At 46.7% G+C, this 18,647-nt stretch overlaps 3 protein-coding genes and 1 non-coding gene across 5 annotated transcripts; 2 read left to right on the top strand and 2 right to left on the bottom strand.

The window, feature by feature from the left end:
- On the bottom strand, nt 1-10,054 carry lrrc45 (leucine rich repeat containing 45). Of its 2 annotated transcripts, none has more exons than XM_060036570.1 (19): nt 9,913-10,054; nt 9,329-9,413; nt 7,866-8,124; nt 7,386-7,447; nt 7,229-7,299; nt 6,412-6,590; nt 5,978-6,106; nt 5,489-5,601; nt 5,165-5,223; nt 4,803-4,880; nt 4,136-4,271; nt 3,737-3,814; nt 3,417-3,528; nt 3,137-3,207; nt 2,632-2,724; nt 2,350-2,442; nt 1,711-1,884; nt 1,120-1,267; nt 1-929 (listed from the first exon to the last, which is right to left on the bottom strand). In XM_060036570.1, exons 3-19 carry the CDS (start codon nt 8,104-8,106, stop codon nt 730-732), a joined length of 2,037 nt encoding a protein of 678 aa, XP_059892553.1. In that variant the 5' UTR covers nt 8,107-8,124; nt 9,329-9,413; nt 9,913-10,054; the 3' UTR covers nt 1-729. The 2 variants fall into 2 exon arrangements, with proteins under 2 accessions (XP_059892553.1, XP_059892554.1); XM_060036571.1 differs by having other exon boundaries at nt 9,329-9,399; nt 9,913-10,046.
- A 347-nt stretch (nt 10,055-10,401) lies between these two features.
- trnaa-agc (transfer RNA alanine (anticodon AGC)) lies at nt 10,402-10,474 on the bottom strand. The gene has a single exon. It is a non-coding gene; the product is annotated as a tRNA-Ala (tRNA).
- Nucleotides 10,475-11,305: 831 nt separating this feature from the next.
- galk1 (galactokinase 1) lies at nt 11,306-18,403 on the top strand. The gene is made up of 8 exons (XM_060036574.1): nt 11,306-11,907; nt 12,037-12,226; nt 12,460-12,579; nt 12,939-13,074; nt 14,336-14,517; nt 14,588-14,738; nt 15,236-15,398; nt 18,105-18,403. Exons 1-8 carry the CDS (start codon nt 11,746-11,748, stop codon nt 18,177-18,179), a joined length of 1,179 nt encoding a protein of 392 aa, XP_059892557.1. The 5' UTR covers nt 11,306-11,745; the 3' UTR covers nt 18,180-18,403.
- Nucleotides 16,460-17,060, top strand: LOC132446335 (BTB/POZ domain-containing protein KCTD21-like). The gene has a single exon (XM_060036578.1). The coding sequence runs from the start codon at nt 16,483-16,485 to the stop codon at nt 16,942-16,944; it is 462 nt and encodes a 153-aa protein (XP_059892561.1). The 5' UTR covers nt 16,460-16,482; the 3' UTR covers nt 16,945-17,060.
- Nucleotides 18,404-18,647: the final 244 nt, after the last annotated feature.

Below are 18,647 nucleotides of genomic sequence, written 5' to 3'. Positions count from 1 at the left end.
AGACTTATTTATTTCTTTATTTCAATGATTAAAAAAATATGAAATCATCCAAATTGTACAAAGCATGTAGACTCGAACATTGTCTGCCTAATCAAAATAATTCCTGAAAAAAAGCATAAAAAACAGAATCTTTGCAGTGCATGTGGTTGCTGTCAACCTCGCGCTACTCTATGGAGATGCATGGCTTATATTCTCTATATACAGAGACTGTTCTGATTTAGGCTGGTCTTCTGATGTTTTAAACAAGGCACCATGTAACATGTCACTGAACTGTGTAAAATGGAAACAGCGGTCCCACCTCCTTTACATAGAATGTAGAAGAAAATAAGTCTCAACTGGACACAAAGCACATAAATAATGACAATACCGATAACCAAGACGCAACGTTGCACATTAATAAATACAATAACACACAATGACTTGCAAATGGTTTAAAAGCACAACGGTAGTAAAATTGTAAATCTCATGTTTTAAAAGCAAGCAAGCAAAAGCTCATTGTTCAGAGCCCCATCCCCCCCCCCCCCCCCACACACACACACACACACACACACTAGGATCTGTTTTTAAGATATCCCATAATGTGGGGGGTTTACGAGGCCCCAGCCGAGACTCGAGGCCTGCTCAGAGGCGGAGCTCAGTGCACCGGTGTGATAGCCGCCACAGTGTGTTGTGATAAAAACAGTACTGAGAGGCCTAACAAAAGGCTTTGGTGGACAGTTTCTCGGCGGCTCATTTCTTGGGGCTGCTGTAGTGGCCCAGCGGCGAGCCCTGGACGTAGGCGAGCACCGCGCTGTGCAGGTAGCTGGCCCGCTGCGCCTCGTCCTCCCGCATCCGCTGGATCTCCGCGTCCCGCAGGCGCAGCCGCTCCAGCAGAGAGCTGCTCTCACTCTCTTTGTCCAGCAGCGCCTCCCGGTGGCTGCTCGACAGAGCTGCAGCATAGGGAACAAAAACATATTGTGAGATGCCAAAGTATACAATCCAATAAAAACGGTAGGGGAACAGAAAGAAAGCAAAGGGAAGGGACGCGAAATACTTGAAAAGGAAACGGTGAGATATCCAATAAAACAACAGATTTCATAACCGATAGGATAACAGAAGATATAACATGTGATAAGTCACCCTTCATCTCTCTCTCCAGGGCGCTGATCTTCTCCTTCAGGCTTCCGTTGGTGGCCCTCTCTGCCTGCAGGTGTCCCGTCTGCTCCTGGAGCTCCACCCTCACCCGGCTCACCTCCGCCACCCGCTCCTGGTCCTTACCCGACAGCTCCTGGACGGACCAAAAAGGCAGCAGGATGAAACCAGCGAGCTAGCCAAGGATCGTCTCAGTTTGGTTGTTGAAAACATCTTCTATCTACCATGTGCTGGGTTAAAGAGGTGTGACCATGTGAATGATCGGTGGTCTATCTACCATGTACTAGGTGGTTAAAGAGGTGTGACCATGTGAATGATCGGTGGTCTATCTACCATGTACTGGGTTAAAGAGGTGTGACCATGTGACTGATCGGTCATCTATCTACCATGTACTGGGTTAAAGACGTGTTACCATGTGACTGATCGGTCATCTATCTACCATGTACTGGGTTAGAGACGTGTTACCATGTGACTGATCGGTCATCCATCTACCATGTACTGGGTTAGAGACGTGTTACCATGTGACTGATCGGTCATCTATCTACCATGCACTGGGTTAAAGACGTGTTATCCATGCACCTGCTGCAGCTCCTCCACCCTGCGGCGGAGGCCGTCCGCCTCCAGCCGCTGCTGGCCCTGTTTGGCCTGCAGCTCAGCGACCGTCTGCTTCTGCTGGGTGCACTGGTTCTGGACCTCCTGGCGGGACTGCCGCACCGCACGCAGCTTCTCCTCCAGAGACGCCACCTGCTCACGCTGCGCGGCACAGAGCACGATGTCGTTACAGACGAGACGGAGTAGAGAGTAACACAGGGTGTTTCCCCGGTGGGGAAGTGTCTGAGAGGGAATATCTGTAGACGAGAGATGCTGAACTCAAGACACCAGTTCAAAGCTCAACTCTGTTGTGAGTCATTTGTTTTTAATGCGTTTTTTTAATGTTGTGGTTTTGTTTTGGAGTTTCTTCGGGATAGTGGATAAGTGCAAGTTGTTGACCCTCAACGGATAATCTAATCAATAATATTTCACCTGAATTACATTGTCTCTTCCGGTCGGATGAAAGCTCTCCAAGCTGATGCTCCGGAAATGTGCTGAACCGCCCAATACTAATCGGCCAATTCCTTACTGATCAAACGGCTGTTTATGTCATGAATCTTCATGACATCGAAAGACAGGTGAAGCAGTAACACCTGTAACCTGGGCGTGCTCAGAACGGACACGTACCTCCTCCAGGCGGACCTGAGCCCGCACTCGGCTCAGCTCCTCCTCGGCCTCAGCCCTCTGGGTCACGCACCCCGCCTTCGACCTGCTCAGCTCCTACAAGGGCGCAGACACACACACACACACACACACACACACACACACACACACACACACACACACACACACACACACACACACACACACACACACACACACACAGTAAGACAACCATTTTGCAGAGAGCCTCACAAAATGCTATATTGGGTCTGATGCGTGTCTCCTGCTGTGTGTGTATGTGTTCACCTCTTCTAGTTGGATCCTCTGGTTCTCCAGCTTGAAGATGCGGTCCTGCAGGGCTCTCTCGCTCTCCTCCAGGTGGCGATTCATGTGCTCCACCTGGAATCAGAAAACAAGCTCCATCATCATATCTGGAACCCAGCATCATCCATGTCTGTCTCAGAAGGCTGCGAGTCTGGGAACTCCTCAGTGCTACATAGAGACAGCTGTCTGCTTGCACATTCACAGCGTATTTCACCGGAGGAGAGCGTTGAGTTCAGTGAACAAGAATAAATGAGTGATCTGACATGTCAACATTATAAGGACGTGCAAGGTGAGCCAGAAATCCATTTCCTGTGTCTCTCTCTTCCTTAATGTTTTCATAAGTTGAGTCGATTTCGTTAACAGCTTCTGATACATTTTAGGTATTATTAATTTTGGCAAAAGAAAATGTCCAAACCTGGAAATGACCTAAAACTAATTCAATACATTTCGATACTTTCCAGACCGGTGTATTGAAGCCTGTTCTGACCTCTTTTTGTCGCAGAGCGTCCATATCCTCCAGAGCTTGTTTAGACCGCCTCTTCTCCATCTCCAACCGGTCTGTACAGAGGAAAATTACACGTTGGTCTCCACTGACCAATGGTGAAGGGAGCTGTGTGTGTGTGTGTGTGTGTGTGTGTGTGTGTGTGTGTGTGTGTGTGTGTGTGTGTGTGTGTGTGTGTGTGTGTGTGTGTGTGTGTGTGTGTGTGTGTGTGTGTGTGTGTGTGTGTGTGTGTGTGTGTGTGTGTGTGTGCGTACGTGCATGTTACCTTCTGCCTGCACCAGCCGTAGCTTCAGCTCAGCCGTGCTGTTGGTCAGTTCTTGCTTGAGCTCAAAGATCTGCTGCTGCTGAGATTTACATCTGTGCTCCTGCTCCTCCACCTAACGCCCACACGTACACACACACACACAAGCACACGTACACACACACACACACACACACGTAAACACACACACACACACACACACAGTCAGCTTAGGACAATTGTCTGTCTGATAAACCAACCTCATCTAAAAAGGTTTGAGTAAGTGGGTCCACAAAGTATACAAGTAACAACCCCTCCCATAACAACTACCCCGCGCCACCTACCTTATTCCTGAGTTGTGTGTTGGAGTCCGTCATGTTCTGCATGTCCCGGAGCAGTTTGCCCTCCCGGAGAACGCCGTCCTGGATTACAGGGTGAGGGCAAGGTCATCAGACCAGTACGGGGACACGGGTCAGCCCCTGGAACTCTGTGACTCAAACCTTTGCACTCATTAGTCAGTTAGTCATAGAACATGAGAGAACACTTCCTGGATGATTTGTATTTACCATAATTATTTTCTTGGTTGATTAATCCATGATGATGTCCGAACGTTATTTTTATTTTTCTTATGTATCTATAATCATTACGTTTATAAATTAAGCCAATTATACCCATTAGGAGTTTTACTGTGGCTTGCTTTGTCTTGAGGAGCTCAGCTTTCTGTTTGCATTAACCATGGTTACCTCTTGGTCCTTCTTCCTCTCCTTGGCCTGCCGCCCCCGCTGCTCCTCCTTCTCCGCCCGGACCCGGGTCAGCATCTCCCCCAGGTCCTGCTGCTTCTGCTCCGACAGCGCCAGGGCGGCCTCCGCCATCTGCAGCCTGCTCACACACAGGCACACACACACACACACACACACACACACACACACACACACACACACACACACACACACACACACACACACACACACACACACACACACACACACACACACACACACGCACATGCACGCGCACGCGCGCACACACACACGCACGTCACACACACACAGGAGTCAGTTTCATTCAAGCAATTACTCCACGCCGGTGATGTCATCCTCCAAAGATAGACCAATCATAGACACACAGAAATAGACGCTGCACTGGCTGTTGAACTGTATTTCAATGTCGCTGCCACATTGGAGAGAAAAAAGCGGTGTTTTTTCTGGATTTGAAAGCACCATGACCATGACATTTCTCCACTGATTTCAATGTATCGCCTGTAAAATACGGGGTGGGCACTGATGGATCGCAGTAGCGGATTGAAGCAATCACTGCGGCGTCAATGTACTGTATACATGTCTACCAACGATGAGAGTCTTGCTGACCTTTCATTGGTTGAGAGCAGAGGAGGATGAGCTGACCACCTACTTGGCTGTGATTGCGATGACAGTGGACTTCCTCTCATCCAGAGCTTCTTGCAGTTTGCCGACGTGTACGGAGGTAGACCTGACGGACGGATGGACAGAGGTGAGACCACACATAACAGCTCAGTGGACCACACTTTTCATGATAACGGGATAGCAATTGTGTAGATTAGAACCCTGCAGTGACACCCAAAAACGAGATCAGACTTCAGATTTCTATAATTAATCTAAAGTTTAGACAAGCTAAAAATCCGGGTGAAGCGGGCGTTACATTTTTCGCATCATATTGGTTTCGACTCAACATAGTAGACCTGCTGGATCTGAGGTTACCCCTCAAACTAACATCGACCCTTCTCTCCTGCTCACCTGTTGGAGCGCCCCAACTCATCTCTCTGTCGGTCGATCGTCTCCATCAGGCTCATATACTGAAAGACAGCCGCATGAACATTAGAGCTGCATGTGAAGGACTTAGTGGCATCTCGAGTTGTGGTTACAGTTTGCGACCTAGTGAGTCCGATTGCCAGGGAGCTCATGTTTTGATTCGCGGAACACAATCTGTTTCCGTGCTTTGTCCTCGACCACCAAGTGTCGCCGAGGCCAAAACGTCAGTCAGTCATAAACGTTGCAAAAAGGGGCAAAAAAACGTCAGTTTTTCGATCTTTCAAAGGCGTCCTCCGGCTGAGGCTTTACCTGCCGCCCCTTCTCCTGCTTCAGGGTGTTGATCTCCTTGCTGAGCACCTTGGTCCTGCTGCGTCCCTCAGTGCGCAGCGACCTCTTGTCTGAGTTGTGGCCCGTGGCCTGCTCTGGGTTTTGGGGGTGGGGTGGGGGTGGGGGGACAACAGGGACGGAGAGTGTGAGGAGAGACGGTTAGGCGGTCTCAGCGCAGGGCTGAGACCGCCTATTGTGTGAATGTGCGTATTGTCACGTGCGTGTGTGAATGTGCGCATTGTCACGTGCGTGTGTGAATGTGCGTATTGTCACGTGCGTGTGTGAATGTGCGTATTGTCACGTGCGTGTGTGAATGTGCGTATTGTCACGTGCGTGTGTGAATGTGCGTATTGTCACGTGCGTGTGTGAAGGTGCGTATTGTCACGTGCGTGTGTCAATGTGTGTATCGTCATGTGCGTTTATGAATGTGCACGTGTGTGTGTGTGTGTGTGTGTGTTTAAGCTTAAGTACCGAGGGCTTTGAGAGTGTCGCTCGGTACGTTGTTTCCTGCCATCTCCAGCTGCACCAGGGTCTGGTTCTGCAGCAGAGAGTCCAGGAGAGACCGGCCCCCCAGCAGACCCATGTTGTTCCACCGGAGATCTAGAAGGACAGGAAGATAGAGGGTCAGAATTCATTCTCTGCATTAAGGCCCAATCCCAGGGTTTGGGCTTTAGGCCCAATCCCATTTCTACCCCTTACCCCTTCCCCTTACCCCTTCAAAACAAGGGGGAGGGGTAAGGGGAAGGGGTAAGGGGTAGAAATGGGATTTGGCCTTAACCTATCCCCTACCCTAACCTAGTGCCCATGGCCTTATGGGCAATGCACTTTTTGGCAGGGAAGGAGTGTTTCTTCAAGGACCTTCTTGAAATGTTTTCAAAAGGTATTCTCCACGGCGTCTGGTTCACCTAACACTTCCAGGGCGCCGTTCCTCTTCAGCACCGACGCCAGCTCCGAGGCTCCCTGGTGGGTGATCTGGTTGTTGCGCAGGTCCAGCTGGGTCAGAGATGCGTTGGCGGCCAGGCCCTCGCAGAACAGGGAGAAGGCTTCGTCCCACATGCCCAGGGCGTTCCACTCCAGCACCAGCCTGCCACGGGGACACAAGGTCCAGACGGGAACATTGGAGTCGATGTTTACTAGGAGGGTTCCAGCCTTATGATCTCACGGCCCATAAGATAACGTTTGAGACCGCCATCTTGGTACATGTTGACCAAAAATGTGAGGACAACCAGAGTAGCCTGTGTTTATTTGGTTTATGATAATGATACGATTTAGAAAGATGGCGGCTTGGAATGTGCGTGAGATCATGTGAAACCCTCCTATGCTGCTCCAAAACAGGCCGGGTTGTGTCGAGTTCCGTCATAGATTGGTTATACTATTGATAAAGTGCAAAGTTCAAAAGTTCAAAAGCTTTATTTGTCCGACATGTTGCCATTAGAAAAAATGTCTTTGATTGTAGGCAGTCTGTTCTCTAACTGTGTGTATGTGGTGCTTGTGTAAGAAGTATGTTGTGTGTGTGTATTGCCATGGGTATGAAGGATTTTGTATCGAGAGATTTTTTGGCTAGAGGCACTCTATCTTCTGCCTGATGGAAGCAGCTCAAAACAGCCGTGGAGGGGGTGGGAGGGATCCAGGAGAATGGAATTGGTCTTCCTTTCCACTGCTTGAGTGTGCGAGTCTGAAAGCTGTTTTTTGTTGCATCCAGATTTGGTCTTATCCTCTTACCTTTGAATGGTCTTGTTTCTTGCCAATAATTTCCCCAAGGCCTCAGCACCAGCTGACCTCAGGTTATTCCCCTGTGATGACACAAATATATTTAATATTTACACCTAATGTGCCATCATTATCATCATATCTTTGAACAATGTATGTGTGCCCTTACCTTCAGATCCAATACTTTAATAGTGGTATTGGTGAAGAATCCACTCAGTAGGCCTTTAGCACCTTAGGAAAATAAGAGGCCGAGAAAATTGCTTGATCTTGAGATAAAAATGTTACATACGATTGTACATTTACCATAATAAACACAACAAAAGTGGAAGTTGTGCATTTGTAGTTAAAGTTATAATACACACAGGGCTATATCGGCACTAAGTTGAAGTTGTCACATGCCCAGAGATCCACGTGTGCTATATTACTAGGTGGGTAGGTAGTTAGTAGGAAAACTCCACTAAAGATACAACACAAAATCCACGTTAGATACACACAAGCACACTGTGGCCTGACAAAGTTGAGACACACATCTCTTACACCCAGTTCAGAAATAGAAAAAAGTGTGTGTGTGTGTGTGTGTGTGTGTGTGTGTGTGTGTGTGTGTGTGTGTGTGTGTGTGTGTGTGTGAACGTCACCATGCCAAACTCACCTTCCTCGCTGAGCATGCAGTCGCTGAGCGAGACCTCGGTGAACACGCTGTCGTTCTGGAACACCCGGCCCAGCGCCAGGCAGGTGTCTGCCGAGAGGCTCTGCCCGCTAAGGTCCAGGCAGGCCCCCCCACCGCCGCCGCCGCCTCGTCGCTCCTGGAGGAGCCGGGCCAGGACGGACTCCTGGGGCTCCACACCCGCCTCTTTACACACACGCACGAATGTCCGCCGGAAGTCCTCCATCGGGACGTGGCTCGGGAGCTGGAGGTCGTGACATGATGGGTGAGAATTGCTAAACTATATATATATATATATATATATGTATATATATGTATGTATGTATATATGATTAGATAGATAGATAGATAGATGTTATAGGGTTTAAAAGATGATTTGCAGAATGACGAGAAATGGATCTCTCAGACTAGCAATTATTAGGATTCAGCGGTTATATATATACATATAACATATTGAATGTTTTATAGAAAGAGCAGAACAGCTGGATATCTGCACATTATTTTAGATTGGAACATTTTCTTTTTGACCATTTTGTGTATTTCTTTAAAGGGGTAGTCCAGAATTTTGGACATAGGGCATTCCCAAATTAGCCTTGGTGTTCTTTATCATTGGTAACAGTTTTCAACACATTTCATTCAGTCCTTCTAGTTGCAGAGTTTGCTCGTGCTAGGCTAGCGCACGGCAACGGGCAATACTAGCCTGATAATAAAGCAGTCTTTATAACGCCAGAATATAGATGTAAATGTCTGTGTTGATAGAATAATGTTAGAAATAAAACTAACCTCGCATCGCATTTTGAGGGACTACTTTCACAGCAGCAGTGGAATTTAACCTAGGTATCAGTCCGCCGGTGCAGTAGCCTACTACCAGGCATATACAATACACTGCTGCTGAGACACAGCAAGTCCCTCAAAATGCAACGCAATGCAAGGTTGGTTTTATTTCTAACATTATTCTATCAACACAGACATTTACATCGACCGTCTGGCGTTATAGTTGATTTGCCTCGGGTGTACTGTGGAGTGTTTTATTAGCAGGCTAGTATTGCCCGTTGCCGTGCGCTAGCCTAGCACGAGCGAACTCTGCAACTAGAAGGACTGAATGAAATGTGTTAAACTGTCTCCAATGATAAAGAACACCAAGGCGAAATTTCAAAGTTAATGAGAACTGCCTGTCTACGCTTCAAACTCGTGCATACTGCTGAAAATATGCAACAGCGCCCCCTGGGGTCACACTTTTCGGTGGGTCGCAGAATTCGGTGTAACACCGGCCCTGATAGGCACTGTCTGAATATCATAGAATCAAGATACGTATTTGCTTGTTGTCAGATCTCACTTCTCTATCTAACCCTCTGTGGAGAAAAAGTGTGTGCAAAATGACATAATGTAATGTTGTGTGATGTATTGCGAAAACCCAGCACAAAAATAGTAGCCTATTGAGAATTCACCTCGCTAAATGAGAGTGGTCCTCGCTGGTCCGTCCTTAACCTTCACCTAAACCTCTCTTCCTCAATCATCACTGCATGTACATCTCTGCAAGACGATCACAGAGGAAAAAACAGAACAATGACCCAACATGTTTGCAGGGGAAGCCAAAAATGCTACATAGAATTGGAGGGAAAGGATTAAAAATGCATTAAACTGCAGCTTCCACGTATAAATGAAAATGAAAAAAAGAATGAAATGACAATCATGCAAGTCGTGATCATTGATAACAAGCATAATACTACATCGACCCTAAGAACACCATAGGCTAATAAGCTATGGTGTACAGCAACACACACAAACAAAATTGTAGATAAAGGAAAGCTTCTTGAGTCAATGGTCCTAAACCAATATACAAAACCGTGACTACTACTAGGCAGTAAGCCCTGAGAGGCTGAGCTGAGTTGTGTTGTAAGGATCAGTGTTGGTAAACAACACTGATCCTACCATGCTGATCGAAGCAGTTTTTACTGCTTCACATTATTTCGTGACCAATAGTGAGCGTGGTGCAAATATCGATTAATTGAAACAAAAGAGAAGCACAAACTTTTAGGCGACGATTACATTTCCATGATTTTCAACAATCGATGATTTTTTGTTTATGTTGTGTTCCTGACGGTTGAGAGAGAAACAGGAAGCGGCAACGATATGAACCAGTGAGCGGTTAGGGCTGCAAAGCATGTTGGTTAATGAAGTCCATTCGTTATGGGCACTGAACAGACCCCAATCCTATTTAATTTGCCTCTGTAAGCTTTCGTGTAATGGATGTTGTTCTAAATGTAGTAACATTACAATCAAAAGAAGTACCACCATCGAGTTTTAATTTTAAATTAAAATACATTTTTAAATGGCGCGACCAAAACAGCAGAGGGAGATATAGTATACATCATTGATAGACATCGGAGTGAATGATCACCTTTATCTATCGTTGTGTATCTAACACAATCGATGCATAAAATCACGAATAAATTGTAGTTTATTGAACACAAATGACGCATGAAGAAAATTGTTTGGTAAGAAAAATAAACTAAAGATTTGGAGGATGCGGGCATCGATCCCGCTACTTCTCGCATGCTAAGCGAGCGCTCTACCATCTGAGCTAATCCCCCGTCCTGCCCTGCCCATCGCCGTGCTTAATACTATTTCCCAAAAAGGAACACAAGAGTTCCAAATGGAATGAAGCGTTTGGTTGGACGTGGATGAGCATGAATTTTATTGTGTGGAGAAATGCGTTGTATTTACAAATACAGATACAGATATAATTCGTGCGTTCCTATGCAATACTTGTTCATTTTATATCTTGTGTTCCATTACAATACTTGTTCATTTTACATCTTGTGTTCCTATACACTACTTGTTCATTTTACATCTTGTGTTCCTATGCATTACTTGTTAATTTTACACCTTGTGTTCCAATACAATACTTGTTCATTTTACATCTTGTGTTCCTATACAATACTTGTTCATTTTACATCTTGTGTTCCTATGCAATACTTGTTCATTTTACATCTTGTGTTCCAATACAATACTTGTTCATTTTACATCTTGTTTTCCAATACAATACTTGTTCATTTTACATCTTGTGTTCATATACATTAAATCTGATCATACCAACATTCAAGACTCTGGGCATCATTAAAAAAGACTCCAATACTGTCTCACAGTCTTTGGAGACACATTTTATTGTTATTAACAGAAGCAGAAATAAACATAAGTCATTGGGGGTATTGATTAATTGTATTACCATTGTATTGATGTACAGATCGCTGGTTGTGCAGATCGCTGGATCGAATCCCACTCACGACAGGTGACATGGTAGAACATAACTCGAAACGTCAAATAACGCGCAGGGATATCGCCTGAATATTTCTGCACGGCAAAATATATGTTTTTGCATCGTTCTATATTTTCCCGTATTTATTTCCTGTGTTTTTCACTTGCGTGTGGGGCTCAAAGATTGGCTCCCTTCCTATGCTAAGCGAGCGCTCTACCATTTGGGCAAATCCCCCTTCCTGCCCATTGGTGTGTTTAATACATATTCCAAAAAGAAACACAGGAGTTCAAAATGGAATGAAGCGTTTGGTTGGACGTCGGATGAGCATGAATTTTATTGTGTGGAGCCTGGAATGCGTTGTATTTACAAATACAGATATAATTCAGATACACACGCTGAAACAATGATGCAGTCCTTCTACCAATCATAGCCTCTAACGTTGCAGCCAGGGTAATGTTATTTCTAAAACAGGAAGTGTGGGGAATCACATGCTCAAAACAAAATTTGACTACACACACTTTTAGTAGCTTAGACTTTTGAACTTTATGTCACCCGATCGCATCCCCCTTTCCACACTGCCTGGGGGATTTGTACCACGTATCTGCAATGGCCACTCCGGTTCCAGCTGTTCGTGATGTTGTGACAGAGGCCCGTCGACTGTACGAGCAGAGTTTTGGCTCTAGTCCCGAGGTAGTGGTGTGTGCCCCCGGCAGAGTCAATCTAATTGGCGAGCACACCGACTACAATGATGGATTCGTACTACCAATGGTAACGTTAACCACCCACAAATGTATTTCACGGTCTGTCATAAATGAAGCAGTTAACCCTTCGTTCAGAATATGACGTGCAGGCATGAAATACATTTATTTATACGCAATTTCTGTCCATTTGATGAAGGCCCTTGCCCTGGTGACGGTTGTTGTGGGAAGCCCAGACCCTAGCCAAGCTGTCACCGTAGTAACGGCAAATAAGGATGTTGAGGAGCCCAGGAGAGTCGATTTCTACTTGCCCAATGACGGCTCGACGCTGTCTCCAGGACAACCAGGATGGGCTAACTACGTCAAGGGTGTTGTGCAACATTATAGGGGTAAACAATCGCTTAATGGTCCCGCTGTCTGTGGTTGAACATTGACCACTTTAACAGAAATATAACTTTAATGGCATGTGAATGTCAATAGCGTACGACAATGCATGCTTGTGTTGGGGCATTATAACATTGTTGTATGTAATGGGTCACAAATAGGATTTTTGGGGTAAGATGAGGTGGAGTGGAACAACCCCTCATGGATATAACATAAAAAATTGTTGCCCGGCCCCCAGCCTCACCTCTGCCGGGGTTCAAGGCTGTGATTGCCAGCACTGTGCCGCTGGGAGGCGGTTTGTCCAGCTCCGCCTCTCTTGAAGTGGCTATGTACACCTTCCTCCAGCAGCTCCAGCCAGGTCAGTCACATCAGAGTGGGGAACATGGTCTAAAATTCAAGTCTTTTACATGATAAAGTGGATAGTTGTTTCAATTTCTAGCAATAGTTTGAGCCTTCCGAATGATCAGGTGTATAAGCCGTTGGCTGTTTGCAGATGTAACTTTGGACCAGATGTAACTTTGGACCAGAATCGGCTCCTACACGATGCATTGTGCTGATTCTAAACATCACTATTTTGATAACTTGGGGTTACACCACCACCATGTTGTACTGTATACAAACCTTCCGTGCCGTTGGTTGTTTATTTTCCAAATTAAACTGCAAAACCCCTGCAGCCAACTTCGGCCCTGATTGTTGTCATGCTGCTGATGTCCTCAGACGACGGAGACAAGGTGGCGAAGGCCGTGGCTTGTCAGCAGGCCGAGCACTCGCACGCTGGTGTCCCCTGTGGCATCATGGACCAGCTCGTCTCTGTGCTGGGCCAGGAGGCTCACGCCTTGCTGATTGACTGCAGGTAGTCGCATGCAATTAACTTTAATGCGGTCAGTGTTTATAGTTCTGTTTATTCTATTATAAACTGCTCAAAAAAATAAAGGGAACACTTAAACAACACAATGTAACTCCAAGTCAATCACACTTCTGTGAAATCAAACTGTCCACTTAGGAAGCAACACTGATTGACAATCAATTTCACATGCTGTTGTGCAACTGGAATAGACAACAGTTGGAAATGATAGGCAATTAGCAAGACACCCCCAATATAGGAGTGGTTCTGCAGGTGGTGACCACAGACCACTTCTCAGTTCCTATGCTTTCTGGCTGATGTTTTGGTCACTTTTGAATGCTGGCGGTGCTTTCACTCTAGTGGTAGCATGAGACAGAGTCTACAACCCACACAAGTGGCTCAGATAGTGCAGCTCATCCAGGATGGCACATCAATACGAGCTGTGGCAAGAAGGTTTGCTGTGTTTGTCAGCGTAGTGTCCAGAGCATGGAGGCGCTACCAGGAGACAGGCCAGTACATCAGGAGACGTGGAGGAGGCCGTAGGAGGGCAACAACCCAGCAGCAGGACCGCTACCTCCACCTTTGTGCAAGGAGGAACAGGAGGAGCACTGCCAGAGCCCTGCAAAATGACCTCCAGCAGGCCACAAATGTGCATGTGTCTGCTCAAACGGTCAGAAACAGACTCCATGAGGGTGGTATGAGGGCCCGACGTCCACAGGTGGGGGTTGTGCTTACAGCCCAACACCGTGCAGGACGTTTGGCATTTGCCAGAGAACACCAAGATTGGCAAATTCGCCACTGGCGCTCTGTGCTCTTCACAGATGAAAGCAGGTTCACACTGAGCACATGTGACAGACGCGACAGAGTCTGGAGACGCCGTGGAGAACGTTCTGCTGCCTGCAACATCCTCCAGCATGACCGGTTTGGCGGTGGGACAGTAATGGTGTGGGGTGGCATTTCTTAGTGTTCCCTTTATTTTTTTGAGCAGTGTATTTCACCCTGATTACAGGTTCTACAATACACAGGACTCAAAATACTGAATATTAAAATAGATAACTCTGAATGTCTTGTTTTTTGAGTTAAAACAAATGTACACATTTCCAGTTTGACCTATAGAGGCGTAATATTTTACAGCATTTTCCAATCTGTTTTTTAAACTAAAACAGACATATTGTGAGAGTTCTTCTTGAGGTAGAGAGTTCCTTATTGCCCCACATCGCACTATAAACAAGTTCCTTCGTATGATTTTTTTTTTTGCTCATTCTTTCAGGTCCATGGAAGCGACCCTGGTTCCACTGTCGGACCCCAGCGTGGTCATCCTCATCACCAACTCTAACGTCAAGCACAAGCTGACCGGCAGCGAGTATCCAACCAGACGCAAACAATGCATGGAAGCCGCCGCCATCCTGGGCAAGCGTAGTCTCCGGGACGCTACCCTGCAAGACCTGGAGGGTGAGGACGAAAGACTCAAGTCGAACAAGACGTTTGCTGTTGCCTTCATTCACCTCCTATGTTGTGTTAGACGCCAGGGGCCGCATGGACCAGGTGACCTATAGAAGAGCTCTCCACGTGATCCAGGAGATCCAGAGGACGGTCCAAGGGGCCGAAGCTCTCAAGAGGGGCTTATACGAAGAATTTGGCAAGCTGATGGTGGACAGCCACAACTCACTCAGGTAATGGTTGGGAGCAATAACAACCTACGGCAAAGAGCCACAGGTGATGGTTAAGGCCCAGGTATACTTAAACGACATCAGAATTGCCATGTTTGCAATTTAGAATGCCAGTTTGTGACCAAATCGAAGTGAAGCATTGGGCTGGGATTGCTGCAGTGTGTGCTGCAGTGCACTCAGCCGATGAACCTCACCCCCCCCCCCCCCCCCCCCCCCCCACCACCACCATAGAACGCTACCTGCAGTTGGTCAACAATACAATTCTATTCGTGGTCCGTCATTAAACCAGCAAGGCACAGAATGCAGGGACTATATTGTACTCTGTCGAAACTGGTGTGTTCAACAGCTTATGAGAACACTCCTATTTTCTATTTCATTTGAGGTATATCTTGGCCTTTCAATTTCAATTTATCCAAACGTTAACATGTTGCATTGAGACTTCACTTGGAAAAGTAGATTCTCAATTTAGGTTGGATGTTTCCTTGTTTCTGTGCTTCCAGGGACCTCTATGAGGTGAGTTGCAGGGAGCTGGATGAGCTGGTGTCGGCGGCCGTGGAGGTGAAAGGAGTGTATGGCAGCCGAATGACAGGAGGGGGCTTTGGTGGCTGCACTGTAACCCTACTGCAGGCCCACGTTGTTGATAGGGCGATACTACACATGCAGGTCAGGTTATACACACACACACACACACACACACACACACACACACACACACACACACACACACACACACACACACACACACACACACACACACACACACACACACACACACACACACACACACACACACACACACACACACACACACACACACGCGCGCACAGGGCACAAACACACAGGGCACATTAATAATTGAGGGCTTAACCCCTACAGTTGACTTTCCTTTATTGCAAACCTGAACCCCATGATGCATTAAATGTTATGGAGAATATTATTTCTGTATTTTATTATTTCATGTATCGGAAAAACTATTGTATTTTGAAATAATGACTTGGCAACTAAGTCGATGAGTAAGGCTTTCTCTTAAAGACACTTTCCAGTGTTACTGTCGCTTTAAGGAGGGGGGACATTGCAGATGAATTGCCCAGTCCCCCGTGTCTTGCCCGGACAGCCCCAGAATGTGAGTGGTGGTGGGGGGGTACGAGCAGTGAATAAGAGGGAGCGCCATACAGGCTGAGGCAGAAGTGTCTGCCTATTACTATGCTAGTCGGGTCACACTGCCCCTCGATCCCTTTTCTCCAAGGCTGCTTACTCGACGGGCGTTATGCAACTGGCCTGCTGTTGGCTAGCAACACAGACCCCATCCACAAGGCTATGGTAGAAACATCAACAGACATTAGTAAGCTGTGATAAGTTGATCATGGTGGGGATATAGATCATCGGAAAATATGTTCCCTTTCATGACTTAATGGAAGGCAGCGAATATAAGAATTCTATATTTTAGTTGTAATCATATTTTGCGTGAGACTTCACATAGCCATAGACTTGGCAGAACTCCGAGCATCTTTTGTAGCTCAAGCTTCTGTTTCTCCATTACTTCTTGGCGCAAAGAGGGAAAATCAGCCCCAAAAAACAGTTGATACTCTGGGTTGCCCACCTCCCTTCGCCAGGACCTCCTTCTCATTACAGCGGCCGTGGCAAAACAAGAAGAAGAACACAGCTCGACACCCCACCAGGGTTGAAGCAAGTGACCCGGGATCGTAAAAAGGCGTGACACTGAAAGGTCGGTGACCCTCGCGCCGAGATGCTGAACCTTAACTCGACCGAGAGCAACAACAGTGACTCTCTGCGCGACCCGGTGTCGCTCAACGTCGGCGGGGAGCTTTACACCACCACTTTGGACACGCTCACCCGCTGCCGCGATTCCATGCTCGGGGCCATGTTCAGCGGTCAGATCGCCCCGCTGAGGGACCGGCGGGGGAACGTTTTCATCGACCGCGATGGGAAAGTGTTCCGGCACATTCTCAATTATCTGCGCTCCAGCTCCCTGGATCTGCCCGACGTGTATTCTGAGCTGCCGCTGTTGCGGCGCGAGGCCGACTTCTTTCAGATACGCCCCCTGCTGGAGGAGATCACACGCTGCGAGGCGTCTGCGCCTCTCAGCATTCGAGGGGGGCCCCTAGGGGCCATGCTGATGGTGGATGTTGACTGCAAGGTGTGTGTGTGTGTGTGTGTGTGTGTGTGTGTGTCACCTGAGCCCATATGAAAAGAGTTTGTTTGTGTGTGTGTGTGTTTAACTACATGGTAGGACCAGTTCTGCTGTTTGTGTACGCTCTCCAGATGGTCTTGTCAGCGTGTTTTGCCGTCTCATTGCAGGTGCGTGTGCTGCACTTTAACTTGCGCAGAGGGCCCGAGAACTACGAGCTCCGCACGTGCTCTGTGCGCGTCTTCACCGCAAACCTCTTTTGCACCTGGAGGGCCTTCGTGGGGATGCTTTGCGAGCGCTTTTCTTACCGCACGTCCCAGGGGTTCAGCGCCCTGCATCCTTCAAACCCTGGCCAAAACCGGCTGAAACTGGAATGGGTGCCCAGGCCCGAGGAGCTGCCCCAGGACCAGTACAACAAGCAGCGCTACCGCGCGCTCACCATTTTCCTCCCGGAGGTCGAACAGGTGCCGCCTGATGACATCATGGACACGCGACACAGCCAGCAGGAGATTCGCGACATGCAGGGTTTTGTGGAAGAACTGCTGTCGTTGTCCCTGGCCGAAGGGTTCAAGGTCGATTTGGTGACCCCTGACCCAAAGGACATTCTCAACTGCAACTCTCTTCGTTTGGTTAAAGGCTGATTTGCTGCAGGAAGACTTTGATACTACTAGAGCACCCAGGCCTCTCCATAGAGGATCGCTAACAGTCGTCCGTTAATCTTTTAACCCCAGGATTTGACTAAAGGTCATTTCTTAATAAGGAATGATGACATAAAAAAATTAACTTTAACAGATTTTCTCAAAATCCTCAGTGTACCATTCTAAACAACAATTTAACCCCATTATACAGTGCACACACACACACACACACACACACACACACACACACACACACTCTTCCCCTTTACTTGGGATGGGACATGGGGTATATTTAGTAAGGAGGAAGCCATAGTAAAGGAAGTGTGCGAAGGAAAAGATTTGTTGTGCTCTATCTCCTTCCTCTTGTTGAAAGCCTCAAGCAGGATGGGGTGAGTTGGGCATGCGTTCATCAGTGTTGAAAGACGTGCAAGATGTTAGATTAGGGTTTGGTTCTAATGAATGCAAACTAGTGGTGGACATAAGTAACTCTTTAACATGTGCTGGTATTTATTTTGCGTTAGATATTTAATCTTTTCTTTTTGATGCACACTATAAATGTAAGGTTTCTTTATTTCTCAACAGGAACGGTACAGTGGAACCCCAACTTTCTACGTCACTACTCCTTCCGAGGGAGCCTGTGTTCTGAGCCTGTCCTGACCTGAAACGCTGCAGGCTTTTCATCTCCTTTTTACTATTTCTAAACAAAGAGGAGCATTCCTTTGGATGATTGGATTATTGATTTGATGGGATTAGTTTTCCTTTGATTATGGGCAGTAGAGTGGTTCAGTGGTTGTAGCTGTCTGAACTTATAGCAGTATTCATGTCTGAAGTGATCTTTGAAATGTTTTTCAAAAATAATTAATAAAGAAATTGTATCAGAATTTGGTTTCAAGTTGAATGGTTGGTTTCCTTTCTAAAGTAAATTATGGGATTATTTTATTAAACCTAGTGATAATCGATTTGCATGCACGTTAACATGAAGTATTTTAGGCAAATCTTACCTGATATTATTTCATATGTAACCATACAATCATTTAGGATATAGGTCTATACACGGATTGTCTATGGCTATTATTATACTATCTTAAGTGTTTTATTTTCCGCAGACATATCTTGTGTAGACAA

Source organism: Gadus macrocephalus, chromosome 18, assembly GCF_031168955.1.
Source record: "Gadus macrocephalus chromosome 18, ASM3116895v1".
NCBI classification, from domain to species: Eukaryota; Metazoa; Chordata; class Actinopteri; order Gadiformes; family Gadidae; genus Gadus; species Gadus macrocephalus.
Note: the sequence above shows the minus strand (reverse complement) of the source record. Positions and strands in the feature narration are given on the sequence as shown.

Coding starts and splice junctions, on each gene's coding strand:
- lrrc45 (XM_060036570.1), bottom strand. CDS start 8,106: ATGGAGGACTTCCGGCGGACATTCGTGCGTGTGTGTAAAGAGGCGGGT. Junction 5,602..5,977: donor CGACACTCTCAAAGCCCTCG/GTACTTAAGCTT, acceptor CCCAAAACCCAG/AGCAGGCCACGGGCCACAAC. Junction 3,815..4,135: donor AGAGGAAGAAGGACCAAGAG/GTAACCATGGTT, acceptor CCTGTAATCCAG/GACGGCGTTCTCCGGGAGGG.
- galk1 (XM_060036574.1), top strand. CDS start 11,746: ATGGCCACTCCGGTTCCAGCTGTTCGTGATGTTGTGACAGAGGCCCGT. Junction 14,518..14,587: donor TACCCTGCAAGACCTGGAGG/GTGAGGACGAAA, acceptor ATGTTGTGTTAG/ACGCCAGGGGCCGCATGGAC. Junction 15,399..18,104: donor GGGCGATACTACACATGCAG/GTCAGGTTATAC, acceptor ATTTCTCAACAG/GAACGGTACAGTGGAACCCC.
- LOC132446335 (XM_060036578.1), top strand. CDS start 16,483: ATGCTGAACCTTAACTCGACCGAGAGCAACAACAGTGACTCTCTGCGC.